Here is a 15802-nt window from a genome sequence, read left to right as displayed (position 1 = left end):
ACTATAATTTTGGCTGAAAAAATAGGTTTAGATCTATGCACTTGAGATTAAAAGCATATTAGAGCCTCAGAAACAATACAAAAAAACATAGACATGGGAAAATAAACCAAAAGTAATATATGAAAAACAGTGAGAGAAAGGGAAAATATTGCTGGCGTGTCTTCAAGTTCAAAATTCCAATCCCTTGTATGGTGTTCATAAGTTTGTCCCGTTGATAAAAGTTAATAAATTACCTTTAATAATAAGATTAATTGTAATTAAATCTATATAAACGAGAAGACTAATAAAGTTATTTGATCGCAAATGTAGTAATCTATAACTCTTTTTTTTTTTCAGTAGGAAAGGTGACAAAAACAAACACCACCTGAAGGAAAGATACCCTTGACGCATATGCGAGTATGAAAAAACTGAGCTGAAGAAGACACGTATCCCAAGTAGTTAATTGGGACATCTATGAATGACGAGCCTAAACGAGACACTAGTTGCATTCTTTATAACCTTTAAAATAACAAAGAAATATTAAAAATAAAAATAAGTAATACTCAAATACTTATTCTAAAAAGAAACATAATATTATAACAATATGAACAAAATATTTGTCTAAAAAAAGAATGCCATTATATTTAATAATAATAAAGACTGAAAAAAGAACATACAATATTTTTTCAAAAAATAAAGAAATTAAATAAAACACTTAAAGTACTTAAAAGAAAAAACTCTATCAACGTGTCAATCATGATCTCAGTGCTTGAATTCTTTAAGTAAAATCTTATATTCAAGTATTATGGATGAAAAAAATAATTATGAAAAAATATTTCACCAAAGAAAATCAACTAAGTTTTTATATGAAGATTAATTATTAATTAAATTTATAGATCCTTCACATCACATCAATATTATGATAAAAAAATCTTAAATTTTAGAAGAAAAGAATATATAGTGAGATTATAGAAGATTTTTTTTAAAAAAAATTCTTTAAACGTAAGTATTTTTTTTTACAAATAGTTGCAAGTGTTATTTAAAATTATTTTATTATATTTTACAAAAAAACATATAACTTTATATTATTTTAAAAATTTATTTTAAAAAAACCTTTATATATATATATATATATTTTTTTTTTTTAAAAAAAAAAAAATTAACATTCAAGTAAATTATTTTGATATATAACATCTTAAATCCACTTGAAGAAAAATGCAATTCTCTTTCAAAACCCCTCCATCCCAACACCATATCAATGTAATTTATGGGAGAATGAGAAAACCAAACTGACCTAGTTCCTTCTTGCAAACTCGGATTATATATACCGACAGAGTACATAACTCCTATGTATAAAAAGACATCAATTATGACACTGCTTTTGCCCTGTGTGTCTTTGATTGCAATCTGAGTCCTACTACAAAGGGTTTCAACTTTCAAGACCCAAAGAGTGCTGGGTCCCTAGAGGTTAGTGCTCACTACACTGTTCATCTCATACTACTCCAATCTCTTGTGTTCTTAATTAATTATAGTATGCCTTTTAATTTCTTCTGTTTCTGTGCTCCATGAGTATGAAATATGAATGAAGCTTCCTCTGGCTTTTGAAAAACTTTATTAATTTGTGTCAATTTCACATACCCTGTTGCTCCTCCTGTGCCTATTTTCGCTATGTCTCCCTCCATTTGCTTGACTTTATTGTTTTGTGGGATAAAAGCAAATATAGAAAGGAAATCTCTGGAAGTGCAACTCACTATTTTCTGGAGTGGTATCACCTATCTTGTTTTCTTGCTCATCTTTTTTCCCTCTGATCTTTCTAGCTTTGTGATATTTGCAAACCATTATTGTAAAGCAAAACAAGAAAGTGAATGCGACACAAGAGAGTAGGGAAATCAAATACCATGATTGGCATTGCAAAACGCCTAATAATTTAAAATTTGTTACTGCTTCATGGTAAGCAATGCTTGTCTGCGATTGAAATTGGCGACCAACTAAGTAGAATTAATTGTTCATTTTTTTTTTGAAAAAATCCACGTGAAAAATCACTAATGCTATATATACAAACTGCCAAGATCACAAGGGTCATTTTAATGATACCGAAAGGTGTCCTCGTAGCATCAAATCTGCTATAGTACACTGATTTTTATGTTTTTTAATCTGCAAATGCGACATAGATTTAGGTCTTAAAGCTCAAATAGGCCTTCGTTCTCGTCTTGTCATTCAAGAATAAAAAGGCATCGAGCATGCATGTGAGGGAATTCTCACTTCTCTTGTCTTTGCACTCAACAGTTAAATCGAACTTTAATTTGCAGCTAGTGGCGGCTATGTTAGATTTCATTCATTCTGGGTTTAGCCATTTTTCTTGTAGTTGTAGGCTTCACCTTCATTTTCTTGTAGTTGATAAAAAAAAAAAATAGCAACACAAAACACACACATCAATAGTATTAAATAGTAGATATGATTGCTTGATGATTATCTTCAATTAGTGATACACATTCTTATTTAATTATTTATTTTCAATTACATATTACACATATAAAATACAACTGACCAACAAAAAAGCATACTTAAAAAGGACCTGATTGAGCATGTGAATGATTCGCTAATGAATACTAAATCCATGTTTTATTGACACAGAAGAGATATGTGTCAGAGTTCCTACAATATATTTTCACAATATTTTTTTTATATTAATTAATTTTAATTATTGCGGGCACATGGTAACGCACGTAGAACACAACACACAAGTTGGCACGAAGCAACACGAGTGCAAGATTCTGAAACATCCATTATATTACAGCTAGTGCTTGTGCGGTTTGGGATAACATTAAACAGATAATGAAGCAAAAATTTCAGAATTGAAAGGGGCTTCTCACCCTACACTCCAGTGGCAGTGGCTCCACACTTATTAGTGTCATACACCTACCATGGTCCATGATATTTCTCAAACAAATTCATCGTTTTAATTATCCTCATCTCTACATTGTCCAATATTTTTCACTTCTCTTGGTATTTTAAATATGTAACATTTTAAAAACATTTCACTTTAATTTTCCAAAGTAATCCCCTTAAACTAACGAAATTATTTTATTAATGTATGGTTGAAATAAAATACTTTATACTAGTGTACAAGCACTTTTTTTTATATATATAAATTAAACTCTACCTGGAAGAAGGTGAATGGAAAAAATCTAGAATCAAGGGGTGAGTGAAAGCGTGTGTGACATTGGAGGGAGGTTTTGGAAGGTTCGAAGGGTGCTAAGTGGTGAAAATGATGTATACTATGATCCATCTTATCATATGCATTTTAATTTTTACCGATTTTTTTTTTTCCTGAGACACATGTCATGCACCATCTTCCATTCTGTTTTGCCGGACACCACAGCGTCCTCGTTTCTTAAAGAGGGATTCGAAACTCTTTTGCATAAACAAACTAAATTGTGACAGTGGAATTGTTTGGCCACATTCTCCTTAGGTAGTCCTTCCAATGGCTATTATATTATCTAAATACCACACCGTGAGAACTAGCTCTTCCATTGCTTCTTAAATGAATGATGGGTCCTTCAACTTAGTCACGTGAGTTTCTTGTTGCTAAAAAAATCCACCCAAAATTGGAAAAGTTAGCCCAGTTTCAAAGAAGTTTCTTTTTCTCTTATTTTTTTATATTTTTTAAAAAAAGTCATGAACCCCTTTTTGAGAAAGGGGTGAAAAATCCGGATTGGCTTCCAGTTCCAGAGATCTGATTGCTCGGGGCGATAGAAAGTGATAACAGAGAAAGGTCCTTTCCATGTCATTAGCATGGAAGTCAAGGAATATAAATAATACCAATATGTTACAAATAAATAGTCTATGCGTTTGAAAAACTTATATTATTATCTAATTATAAACTATTGCATAATAAACTTGCTATGTTTTAGTAATTATCTTTAATATAACAATTAGTTAATTACTTGTAAAACTTAAACAATAAAATTATTATATTATCTTATATTCTTTTATTTACTTCTTATCACATCATTTTTCATGTTTATCATTTTTTTTTCTCTTCTTTTCTTCGATTTTGACACCCTCTATTCTAGAGACAAAATGATGGATGTACATTTAACATTTTCCCATAATCAATAAATAGGATCCTCTATTTTGTTTAATATTTGAATTTAAAATATAAATAATATTTAAAAAATTCAGATCTCTGTAGTTAAAATTTTAACAGTAAAGAATCATGTTCCATAGTAATAAATTCTTCTTGACACCGAATAACGCAGAACAGAAGGTCAGACAGGACCAGCTTGTTAGCAGGTAGTGAACCAACCTAGCTAAGAATAGTAGCAATGTTTTGTGCAAACCTATATCTTACAAGAAAGGAAATATTAAAAAAGAGAGGTAGGGTATGAAGAGAGTGTTCATACAAAAGTTTTGTTAATTAGTATTTTAAACACTTTAATTAAGAAAATTAAAAAATATATATTGATTGTAAAAATTATGAAAAACATAAAAATTATAAATATCATAATTTTACACCTTCTAATAAAAATAATATTTTTTAAATTCTTTAATCAATATGTGATAGCTTTTACTGCGTTTAAGTTAAACTAGTTTTGTGGCATAGAATACTACCAACAACCTAGCATTAATGGTGCAAAGAAGGAAAAACATTACACAAAGGCCAAGAAATTAAAATCTGAACTGTATCGCAGAGGAGGAAGAGAGTAGGTGATATAATGTTGTTATGTTATGCTGTAATAAGGAACCCCTATGGTGGCTGGAAGTGGCATCTATATCATTCTTAGGCCCTCACACACTTTCGACTCATCACTTTCTCTGTGAAGGGTAAAAGGGCACTTCCATAGCCCCAGTACTACTACTTTTGCCTACTACTACAACACTACATACACACCATTTTTCTATTTTCACTTGTTATCTCTAGGAGTGCTCTTATAGCCATTAATGCGTCAAACACACATTGCTAGCAGCCATCAATCATGGAATTATCTAGCTGTACAGTCACTAACCCCACTTTAAAATTAGTGGCACGCGTTAGTTATTTCTTTGTTATTGTTATTTTCTTCACCAACAACAAACTCAGAGCAAGATTTCTATTATTATTATTATTATTATAAGAATGAAAAGAAGAAAAAAAAAACTATTTGCCATGATGAAAAGACCATGAAGTTGGATCCTGTTGTGGTTGAATTGAATTTGTCTGAAATCTGAACTTGGATCTGTGGTTTCTGGTTCAGCGTTGTCACACCAACACAACACTTATGCTTGATGTAGGCATATTCTTTTCATGTAGCAGGTCCTTTCCCTCGAAAGCGAAATGCTTTTTAAAAATTCTGTACTTTTTGTCTCTTCACTTTTAATGTAGTAGTAATGCTGTAACAATACCACAACTTTATTATTATTGTTATTGTTATGTTATTATTATAATGCGGTCAATGTTAAACCTGTGTCACTATTTGATGATTACTAATTTATAAGCTAACGCTGAAATTTATCTCTTTGGTTATTTATGATGACACAGAGAGAGAGAATAGGTGGGGATTACTACATTACAGTACATTACATAACAGCAAAGCATGAAGATGTTGTAGAGTGGTTGTTGTTGTAGTTGCAGCAGAGTGCAGAGAACAGTAACATCTTGTTTATCGCGCCACGCCGCTCGTGTTTGTCGCTCGTGCGTGCAGTTTTCACTCTTAGATCTCGAGGTGAAAGAAAGAAATTTACTTGTTTGGTTTGTTTTCTGGGTGACACCACTTTCCTTCTTCCGCCAGTTTCTCTTGTGTCTTGAACCTTGGTTTGGTTTGGTTCACTGCACTTGTTTTATGAACCTTGACTTGGTGTTGTGGCCAACATTGCTGGAGGGTCGGTGCTCGTGTTGAATTTCGGGGTGGTAGCTTGGGATTCAAGACGGGTATAGTGTTTCAACTCCAAAAGCTTTTGGCTTCTTTTTGTGTATCTTCTCGGTTTTTGGTTATTCTATAGGGGTGTTATTGGGGTTTGGGGAATAATTTATTGTTCTTTTTTTTTGTTTTGCTTTTTAAAGTATTGGGATCCTGGTTTCGAGAGAGTTTCCAACATGCCAACAAGAGTTGTCATTGGCTGTTTCAGTTGAGTTGGTGAGAGGTTCCTCGTACTTGGTCCCTGTTTGTGGTTGTGGCATTTTATATTCTGTTGAGTTTTGCTCCATCAGCGAGTGAAACTCGGTCCCTTGATTTTTGGGGGTGGTGTGTGGTATTTAAAAGCAGGGAATTTTATAGTAAGGGGAAGGGACACATTTTTTTTTCTTCTTATGTGGGACTTTTGTGTTTGAGTGCTCGCTATGCTGATCTCTGATGAAGGAGATAGTGATTTGTTCTTTGACTCAGTGGATTGTTTCTCACCAACCCGAGAGTCTCTTTTGACAAAACAAGAGTTTGGCTATGAGATTTGGGTGAATGAGCCTGTGAGTGTGATGGAAAGAAGGGAAAAGTTTTTGCAGGGGTTGGGATTGGGTGATGGATCATCTTCCAAGGTTTGTTCTCAAGAGAATAATATGATGAGTTCTGATGATTCATCAGTGAGATTGGGACTAGAGAGGATCAGGGATAGTGGGGCAGCTTCAAATGCTTGTAGTTGTATTTTGCCTGATGATCAAGTTTCTGAGTTGGTTCTCTCGGGCAGCGAAGCCACTTCTGAGGCACAAGCCTTGTTTGATGAACATAAGGGATGCCCCAAAGATGAATCATGTTTTGAAGGGAAGGTTTATGAGGTTTCTTGTACAGATCAAGAGGTTAGACATAGAAAAGTCGAGGTTCCAGAAAAGTGTCTTGGTTTTGATATGGGTGAAAAGGAGAAGAAAAACTGGTGGAAGCACTTTATAAGCAGCAAGAAAGGAGGTGGAGGTAAATTCAGATCAAAATTGAATTCAACGACAAATAAAACTCGAAGAATAAATGTAAGGCAGAATAAGAAGAGGTGGATGGAGTTCAGTGCACTGTATATTGGACAAGAGATTAGAGCTCACGAAGGCCTAATTTGGACTATGAAATTTAGTCCCAATGGCCAATATCTAGCTAGTGGAGGAGAAGATGGTGTCATACGCATATGGCGTGTAAAAACACTGAATACATCTAGTATTTGCTTGAATGCAGAAGACAGTGCAGCTAGCAAAGTGAAACATGACTTCTCTAGTTCTCAGAAGAAACACTCAAGCCAATCATCCTTCATCGTTCTTCCAAATAAGATTTTCAAAATCGAGGAATCACCGTTGCATGAATTTTATGGTCATGCAAGTGATGTCTTGGATTTGGCTTGGTCCAGTTCAGATGTGAGTTTAACTTTCAGAAGCTTGTTATTTTTGCACCCACTTATACTATAATTTATGTTTGTTCTGTTTGCAAATTCTGTTAAATCTGATCTCGAGTTCCTCTTGCAGACTCTCCTTTCATCTTCTTCGGATAAAACTGTTCGCTTGTGGAAAATTGGTTGTAGTCAATGTCTAAGTGTTTTCTATCACAAAGACTATGGTAAGTATTATTTACAACATATGCCTTGTTCATTTTCTTACTTTGCTAGAATGTGAAATATTGCAATATCTTTATCAAACAAGCATAATAATAATTCTGTCTTGTTTTCACATGGAAACAGTGACTTGTATTCAATTCAATCCCGTTGATGAAAATTACTTCATCAGTGGTTCCATAGATGGCAAAGTTCGAATATGGGGGATACATGAAGAACGAGTTGTTGACTGGGCAGACATAAGAGATGTGATAAGTGCTATAAGTTACCGACCAGATGCAAAAGTATGTTGTGAATTCTTGACTGAATCTGTGATTTTATATTTCTTGTTACTAATCACATTTCTGGATTCTTTTCTTCATAAGATATTGAACCTATGACTATTTACTCGTGCAGGGGTTTGTAGTCGGTTCCCTCACAGGCACTTGCCGTTTTTATGTTGCCTCAGGTATTAACTTGTGGATTACTAGTTAATAAAGTCATGAACTCCCTTTAGTAGGGGGGAAAAACGGAAGATATCATGAATTAAAGTCTCTAAATTGGATTTCTAATGGTTCAGGCAAATATTTCCAGCTTGAGACGAAGATTCGTGTCAATGGAAAGAAGAGAACATCTGGCAACAAGATTACAGGCATTCAGGTTTTATTCTTGAAACTTTGTCATTGCTGAAATTCTACAAGTACTTTTTCATTTACTTTGTTAACATTTCAACACCCTTATTAATTGCAGTTTTCTCAGAAAAACCATCAGAGAGTTATGATTACATCTGACGATTCCAAAGTTAGAATATTGGAAGGCATTGAACTTGTTCAGACATATAAAGGTAGGGCACTAAGCAATGAATAATCAACCACATGATTGTTGAATTAGTTAGTATCTTTAAACAGTTGCATTATTTGTGAGTATGATCTGCTGATCTGGTGCCTTTATACTGTTGCACACTGCTAGTTTTAGACTTGAGCAATTGTTATAGAAATTGGAAAACAAATCACTTTAATTTGAATGCCTACCCTGTCTATCTAATCAAAAGTAATGCGCATGTCAAACAGTATGGAAAATCTTTATTTTCCTTTTACAGTTGGGTTACAAATCCAAATTCGTAAGTTGAAGTTAAACTACAGCAGTATGGCATTGTACCTGTCATTCTATTAGGTACTATAATTTACTAATCTGTAGTTAGGGGCCTGGTGAGTTTGATTACTTTCGGCTGTTTCCCTGTGCACATTACTCAATTTCTCCAATTAAGAAAAATGTATTTGATCCCTAAACATGCTTTCCATGTTTTAAACTACCAATTTGGTATGCATTCTTTACCTAGTATCTTGAGAGGTGTGTTTTAGGTTTTATTTGTGGATTGATTGTGTTCCTTATGTGATCTTTGACTTAACCTATACTAATTCGTGGCTTGTACATGATTGCAAAACCCACTAGAACATTAATGAATTTAAGATATAACTTGTTTCAACTATCTACATTACATTCCTGATACTTAGTTTACATGGAACATTCTAAGTTGGTTGATCATGCTACTATTTGCAGGCCTTTCAAGATCCGGAAGCCAGATGTCTGGTTCATTTACCTCTGGTGGAGAACATATAATTTCAGTTGGAGGGGACTCTCGGGTGTATATTTGGAACTTCAATGACTCGGGAAATGCCTCTTCCAAACAGACAAAATCCAATTATTCCTGTGAGCACTTTGGCTCTGAGGGGGTTACTATTGCAATACCTTGGTCTGGCATGAGTGCAGAAGAACGAAGTGGCTCTTCCAATGATTTTACCCACTATTCTTCACAACACCAACTAGAGGCCTCTCATGGTGTTAGGGAGTCGGAACGATTTTCTTTCGGAAGTTGGTTCTCGATTGATGGTTCATGCCGCGGTTCAGTCACATGGCCCGAGGAGAAGCTTCCAAGTTGGGATCTACCTCTTGTAGAAGTTGAATTTGATCACCAGAAGCTATGTACCAAAGATCCTTCCCATGAAAAACATGTATCAGAAACATGGGGACTATCCATTGTGGCAGCTGGTTGTGATGGAACCATCAAGACATTCCACAACTTTGGACTTCCCATTAGGCTTTAGGACACTGTCATGGTTTTATGGGAGCAGAATAACCTGGTACTTAGCATTCAAGGCTCTTTGGTTTTGTCGTTATATGAGTGACTTTGCCAGAAACATAGGGGCTTTGTCTGGTACAAAATGGACATTCATAAAACAATTTCAAGGCCTTGGATTCCTAGAATAACATGCAGAAGATTGAAGCATGGAGTTAGATGCATAATCTGAGCCATATCCTGCTCACCTAGAAGTATGCATCATTACTAAATTCATGATAGATGTCAAACATTCTTGACACATGATGTTCCGCGAGTTTGTACATTTACACTTTTAGTATGTCACCGATTTAAGAGTGGTCTGTTTGTAGAGTCGGGCCACCAGAATCCTAAGCCTTTTTTTTATTGTAACATTTATTTTTGTGAATATTAGTTAACTTATACGATAGGTATAGATTAAAAAAAAGGAAAATAACCCATTTGATTTTTGTTCCAATATGAGCTTTTGTTAGTTTATGGAGTTGCCTTTACTAACGATGTCATGTTAGCTCTGCATCTAATCCTTATGGAACATTTTTTATATATTAAATAAAGATAATATGATAATTAAAAAGTTCAAGGCTAAATGTGTGATGTAAGTATTTTAATGAGTGGTTGATTTTAGTGGTATATAATTGAATACTTGTTTTTTTTTTAATCTATGTCTTGATTTGAGTTTTCTGTGAAAAAGTTTACTTCAAGTTAATTTTACCTATAATTTTTATGAGAAATAATTATCATTTATTCATAATTCATCGATATAATAAATTTATACATCTTTATGATATTTAATTTAAAATTCATATCAAAAGTGATTTGGAATTAAATGATATTTATACTATTAATCATTAAACTCAATTTTATTTCATAATCATTTTTAATAAAGGATATTTGTGACGTAATGTAGAAGCAACTAGTATTTTTTTTCCACATTATTTCCTACACAAACTTGTAAATACTTTGACAAATTTTAAACTATTTATACAAATAAAACATTCATTTGGCTTCCTTTGAATTTTAAGGTGATGGCATTAAGTGGGAAGAAATTGAAGGCAGATTAAGTGAATACTACAAATCAAAAGATAGTAAATAATGCTATGTTAAGAAAAATTAATAGAGTTAAAATTAAATTTATTTAAACTCATTTATTTTTATTCTCTTTTTTGCTTGTAAGGGTAAGTTTGTTTAAATTTTTAAAAATAAATTTTAAAATAAACGTTTTTTGAAAAGTAGATAAAATTTACTTCTTATAGTAAACACACAAAAAAAACTATTTTTTAAGACAAACAAACTATAAAAAAAAAGTTACTTGTTTTTTTAAAATAAACATAAACACTTATTTCAATAAATAAATTTAAACAAATTCACCTGGAAAAATATGGTGAAATTTAATTACCTCTTTCTTTTTTATTTATCTATTTAAATGATAATATATTTTTTTCTCTATTTCATTCACGAGACAACGTTAAGCTTATTTTAAAAGAACGGAGACGGTTTAACTTCAGCGTACAAGGTTTTGCGATTTGTAACGATGATTCCTCAAGATTTTGGTGTACATCATTCACCAACACTGCTTACTACCATTGAAGTTGAAAAGGTACACCCCATGTTTCGTTCTTCTTCTTCCTTTTTTTTTTCTTTTCGAAATTCTCCTTACCTCTAACCCTTGAATTTCAGGATGTACTGTGAACTTCTTTTAGACAACTTTGTAACTTTTATACAGAATATTTTACTCATGAAAAACAATTTCTGAAAGACTAAAACTAGTTCAGTCAATTTTAACAGTGGAGTTACTGTGAATTTTGACCAAATAGTCGTAGTCAAACTTGAATGATTCGATATTTTTTTGTCTAAGAGACAAAAGTTTGCTCATGCACCATCTTCTCTCCCTTCAAAACCCTCCTAAAATTCTCAGTACACAAGTATCTTTTGTTTTTTTCTGACCAATAGCATTAGCATGGTCAGCAAAAAATAAATAGCCATACTTTTATGACAACTTTTTAGGGGCATCCCCAATTCCCCATGTATGTTGCCCAAAAAGCAGCATGCAAATGTGTCAGCTACAATAATTTTGTATAAAGTTGTAATTTTTTAACAAAGTTACATACGGATTTTGAAGAATGTTGTCAACCCTTTGAAGGTAAAATAAGCTACAAATATTCTATAAATAGTTTTGATTTCTGAATGTTTGTAGCTTGTTTTCAAAATCCTTTTAAATTTTGTGAGCTATAAGTTGCAATTTCTTAGAAATTTGCTGTAACTTGTAATTGACACACATTTCAGTTGCTTTAGGTGAACAAGAGAATGTCAATGCCCCTATTTGTTAACGTGTTCCAATAGGAGATATGCTAAGGAATATCTGATTTTACATTTTGCTGATTGTTGTGTTGACCCCATTTTCTTAATATGTTTAGTGGATATGTAAGCAATAATGAATACTAGATCTTGTGATTGTTTTGTTGACTTTGTGTGCAGTTCACTGTAAATATTCACTCAAATTAGAATTTATCTATGACTATTGATAGACAATGTTTTTCCTTTATCTTAAGAACATTTCAACTTATAGCTTGTTTCATGGCCTAATATTAGAATGTGTGTCTATAATTGTTTCAATGAACTTGACAGACAAATATATGTCTAATATGTGGTGATAAAGGAGATTTGAAGAGCCTCATATACTGCGACCAGTGTAAAGCTTGTGCTGAGCATAGGTATGTGTACTGTGAGTTGTCATCCTCACTTTTAAATCATTAATAATACTTTGATTTAGGGTTAAAATAATTAATTGGGATTCTATTTCTGTTATTTGATTTTGAAATGTTCATAATTTGTTCGGCCAAAAGTATGCTGTTGTCTACATTTTATAAAAAAAAGTAGATATCTATGTATTAATAAAATTTAAAATTGATCCAGTGTTGGTGTTAGAATCTATACTATTGCTAAACAAGAAGGTGTTACATTATTGTGGCATCAAAAAATGTAAAACTAAAAGTATTATCAGATAATACCATATGTTTTTTTAGTGTATTATTTTTCACATTATGTGATATAGCAGAACAGAATTTGAATTTGACATATTTGTCTCTCCAGTGTTTATATATTGGGAAAAAAAAAGTAGGAAGTCATGGTTACTCTTTAATTTTCAACATTTACACTAATTTCTTTATTGTCCAACAAGATTTCAAGAATAAGGTAAAAATATTGAGACTTGCATTATAATATGGGATAGAATGTGTTAATTTGGCATTGAATAAGAGAAAACTTGAAAACTAGAACTAATGAACTGACTGACTGTACGCATACATTATATTTTCTAACATTTTCTCAAGCTGGAGCATATATATTAATTATTTTTATCTTGTAAGTTGTAAAATATATAGCTGATTTGAGGAGTTAGCAAAAATATCTGCCAGAAAATTGCAGCAGGAATTTCTCAGGAGTTATGTTTTTAGTTTTACCCCTTATAAATCTACCAACAATATCAATTTGCTTGGTCTTTTATTGAATGACTACATTTAGAAGCTATATGTATAGAATTGTAGATTATAGATTATAAATTATCACTTTATGATCTTCATTGACTATGACACATATTTTCAATTCTATAAGTATCTATCTTCAGTGTATGAATTCAAATATTGCGGTTCCCATTGAGTTTAAAACATGGGAGCTACAACATGTGAAATCTTATGGTCAATGCAGTCACTGAAAAAGGTGAACATATGTTGATCACAAGTCACAACCAATGCAGCTTTGTGTGATTATCAAGCCTATCTACATATGACCTTCAATCACTTATTTTGTGAAGATGACTATGCACTTTGAGATTTATTATTATTTCATAACAGAAAAGATTTAGTCTAGAAAAATGTTGCTGCATTTGTAAATTCAAATGACTAACTAGCTAATATTTCACTAAATCCCTTTCAGGTTTTTGAGGCAACTATATATGATAAACTAGGTGCATACAATATATGTGCTTAATATTGTATATGTGTACAGTTAAGTAGTAAAATGATCAAGGAGCTTAATATTCTTCTAATTAGGATTCTGATTTACATTGCATAAGTTTATATATTGATGTGTAGTTTGAATAGACCCACAATTCCCACATACTCGCGTTTCGAGTAGAGAAACGAAGGTGCTCCCAAATTGGCTGGCCCTTGCTGTGATAAAAATGGAACCTAAGATGTTGTGTACTTCTTTTTCTGGCTTGATATATGTAAAATGTGCTCTTCAGATAGTTTATATGTTTGCAGTTATTGTCTAGATAAGTTCCATACAGAAGATGATGGGACACTTATCTGGAGATGTGAGGACTGTGCTCCAAATTATCCCAAAAAATGTGAATCCAAAGAATTGAGAAAAAGCAAGCGCATAAGTCATGCTGCTGAAGCCAAATATAAAAGGATGAAAATGAAAAAGGAGAGTGTTGCAGTTAGAAAACTGAAATCTGTTAGATCATCTGAAGGTTTTCATGCTGAATGCCTTAGGAGAAATGACATTGAAAAGAGACAGCCGATCCTTGAAGATAAAAACATCCTTTATAAGGAGCCTGAATCACCTAAAGGTCCTTTAAATACTTCATCTGACAAGCAAGCATTGGAGCATGAGAAATATGAAGCCTTGACAACTCCGCACCTTAAATATCCTGAATTTGACCAGCATAGTCGTGCTCACCCACTTAGTGATCCAGTTTGGACGTGAGATTTTTTCTCTATTTTTCTGTGTTGATGCTGCTTTTATCCTGTCCTTAATCGTTGATCTAAAGTTCTCAAGTAATATTATTGAATTGTGTTTTGAGGGCTATTTATGCACCTTATTTCTTTATAAACATTTCTTTTTTTTTTTTTCATTTATAGGGGACAATTTATATTGAACAAAGCAACAGATTTTGGTCTAGTTGCTTATGCATCAAGCAAAGCTTGCTCAAAAGTGCTTTCAGCCGTAACAGTGCTTCCTACACTGCTTGATGTAGAGATATTATCGAGGTTTGCTATTTGGCCCAAGAGTTTCGACATGTTTCCTCCTAATAGTGACAATATTGGTCTCTATTTTTTCCCCCTGTATGAAAGGTATGCTTCAATTGATTATATTCTGCATTTCTGACTGATAAGTGGTAATGTAATGTTCTATATTGCCTTTTGTTTCTGATATTCTCTTTCCTGAATAAGGGATGAGTTGAGCTTTGATCGTGTGCTGAATGATATAATTGAACAAGAATTTGCTCTCAAGGCAGTCATTAACAATGTGGAGCTCCTCATTTTTTCTTCACATCTATTACCTCCAAATGATAGGAGTATGTTAGAAACTTTGTGCTTTTGTTATAAATATAGAAAATTTGTTATGTTAGGTATTTTATTCATTCACTTATTTACTTTTCCAGGAATTTGTGAAAAGTATTATTTGTGGGGTGCTTTCAAACCAAAGCCAATGAGTGGGAATATTCAGTCCAGTTAATCCTCTAAACAGAAATAGTAGGTTGCTTCTTAATCTGCCGTGTCAACTCTATGAAATCTCATATCAGCTCAGACTTGGCATATTTTCACGGTTCTCTATAGGGGCGTATGTTGGAAATCTTATCCTTTTGCTGTAAATTTAGAAAACATGTTATGATAGTTATTCGATTCAATCACATATCTAATTTCCAAGAATTTGTAAAAAACACTACTTGTGTGTTTTTAAGTAACTTTTTCAGGTTAGCTGTATATCACATTAGCTGTAAAATGCCACCTTTGATAGCTCTAGTTACCTTTCTGTTCGATCAGTTTATAACCAACTTCTAGAATGGAAATGTGTAGTTATGGATTCGGCAATCCATAAGGATTTTTTGAAATGCCACTCAATGAAGTTCTAACTTTTTTTGTCATGTTCTGATGTATTGAATCCTACCAAGGGTAAATTTATTTTGAGAAAAATGTTCTCTTATTTTAGCAGGCTTTACTTTGAGATCTTTGTTACTCAGTTGTTGTGTTGTTTGGTTGGGTTACTAATTTGTTTCCCCCTGAAATATTAGAGAACCATTACATTCTAGGCGAGGTTTATTTATAGGGCAAAAAGCTCGAAAAGCTAGTCAAATGTTTTGGCATGTGGTCATTTGTATCTTTGGCTCATGCGAAATAAGGATGTTCAGGAATAAATGTATTTAGGAAAATAGTTCACATTCTTTCTTTTTGGTGCTTCATAGAATTCGAGAGAGTAAAGACAAGGAAAATAGAATTTCTATTA

General features: G+C 32.7%; 2 protein-coding genes across 4 annotated transcripts; both read left to right on the top strand.

The window, feature by feature from the left end:
- Positions 1–1311: 1311 nt before the first annotated feature.
- LOC100780979 (periodic tryptophan protein 2 homolog) lies at positions 1312–9978 on the top strand. Of its 3 annotated transcripts, none has more exons than XM_006578735.4 (8): positions 1312–1446; positions 5501–7285; positions 7394–7484; positions 7606–7763; positions 7876–7927; positions 8039–8118; positions 8209–8302; positions 9019–9978. In XM_006578735.4, exons 2-8 carry the CDS (start codon positions 6299–6301, stop codon positions 9561–9563), a joined length of 2007 nt encoding a protein of 668 aa, XP_006578798.1. In that variant the 5' UTR covers positions 1312–1446; positions 5501–6298; the 3' UTR covers positions 9564–9978. The 3 variants fall into 3 exon arrangements, with proteins under 3 accessions (XP_006578798.1, XP_006578799.1, XP_003522494.1); XM_006578736.4 differs by lacking the exon at positions 1312–1446 and adding an exon at positions 4685–4974; XM_003522446.5 differs by lacking the exon at positions 1312–1446 and adding an exon at positions 4997–5275.
- A 1055-nt stretch (positions 9979–11033) lies between these two features.
- Positions 11034–15410, top strand: LOC102668229 (uncharacterized). The gene is made up of 6 exons (XM_006578734.3): positions 11034–11171; positions 12200–12285; positions 13834–14277; positions 14437–14649; positions 14749–14873; positions 14961–15410. Exons 1-6 carry the CDS (start codon positions 11106–11108, stop codon positions 15032–15034), a joined length of 1008 nt encoding a protein of 335 aa, XP_006578797.1. The 5' UTR covers positions 11034–11105; the 3' UTR covers positions 15035–15410.
- Positions 15411–15802: the final 392 nt, after the last annotated feature.

Source organism: Glycine max, chromosome 4 (assembly GCF_000004515.6).
Source record: "Glycine max cultivar Williams 82 chromosome 4, Glycine_max_v4.0, whole genome shotgun sequence".
Classification (NCBI taxonomy): domain Eukaryota; kingdom Viridiplantae; phylum Streptophyta; class Magnoliopsida; order Fabales; family Fabaceae; genus Glycine; species Glycine max.
Note: the sequence above shows the minus strand (reverse complement) of the source record. Positions and strands in the feature narration are given on the sequence as shown.

What these genes read in the sequence shown, in the direction of transcription:
- LOC100780979 (XM_006578735.4), top strand. Translation starts at nt 6,299, where the DNA reads ATGCTGATCTCTGATGAAGGAGATAGTGATTTGTTCTTTGACTCAGTG. An exon ending in TTTCTATCACAAAGACTATG is followed by an intron (nt 7,485 to 7,605) that starts GTAAGTATTATT and finishes ACATGGAAACAG; the next exon opens with TGACTTGTATTCAATTCAAT. An exon ending in ACTTGTTCAGACATATAAAG is followed by an intron (nt 8,303 to 9,018) that starts GTAGGGCACTAA and finishes TACTATTTGCAG; the next exon opens with GCCTTTCAAGATCCGGAAGC.
- LOC102668229 (XM_006578734.3), top strand. Translation starts at nt 11,106, where the DNA reads ATGATTCCTCAAGATTTTGGTGTACATCATTCACCAACACTGCTTACT. An exon ending in AAAGCTTGTGCTGAGCATAG is followed by an intron (nt 12,286 to 13,833) that starts GTATGTGTACTG and finishes ATATGTTTGCAG; the next exon opens with TTATTGTCTAGATAAGTTCC. An exon ending in ATTACCTCCAAATGATAGGA is followed by an intron (nt 14,874 to 14,960) that starts GTATGTTAGAAA and finishes TTACTTTTCCAG; the next exon opens with GAATTTGTGAAAAGTATTAT.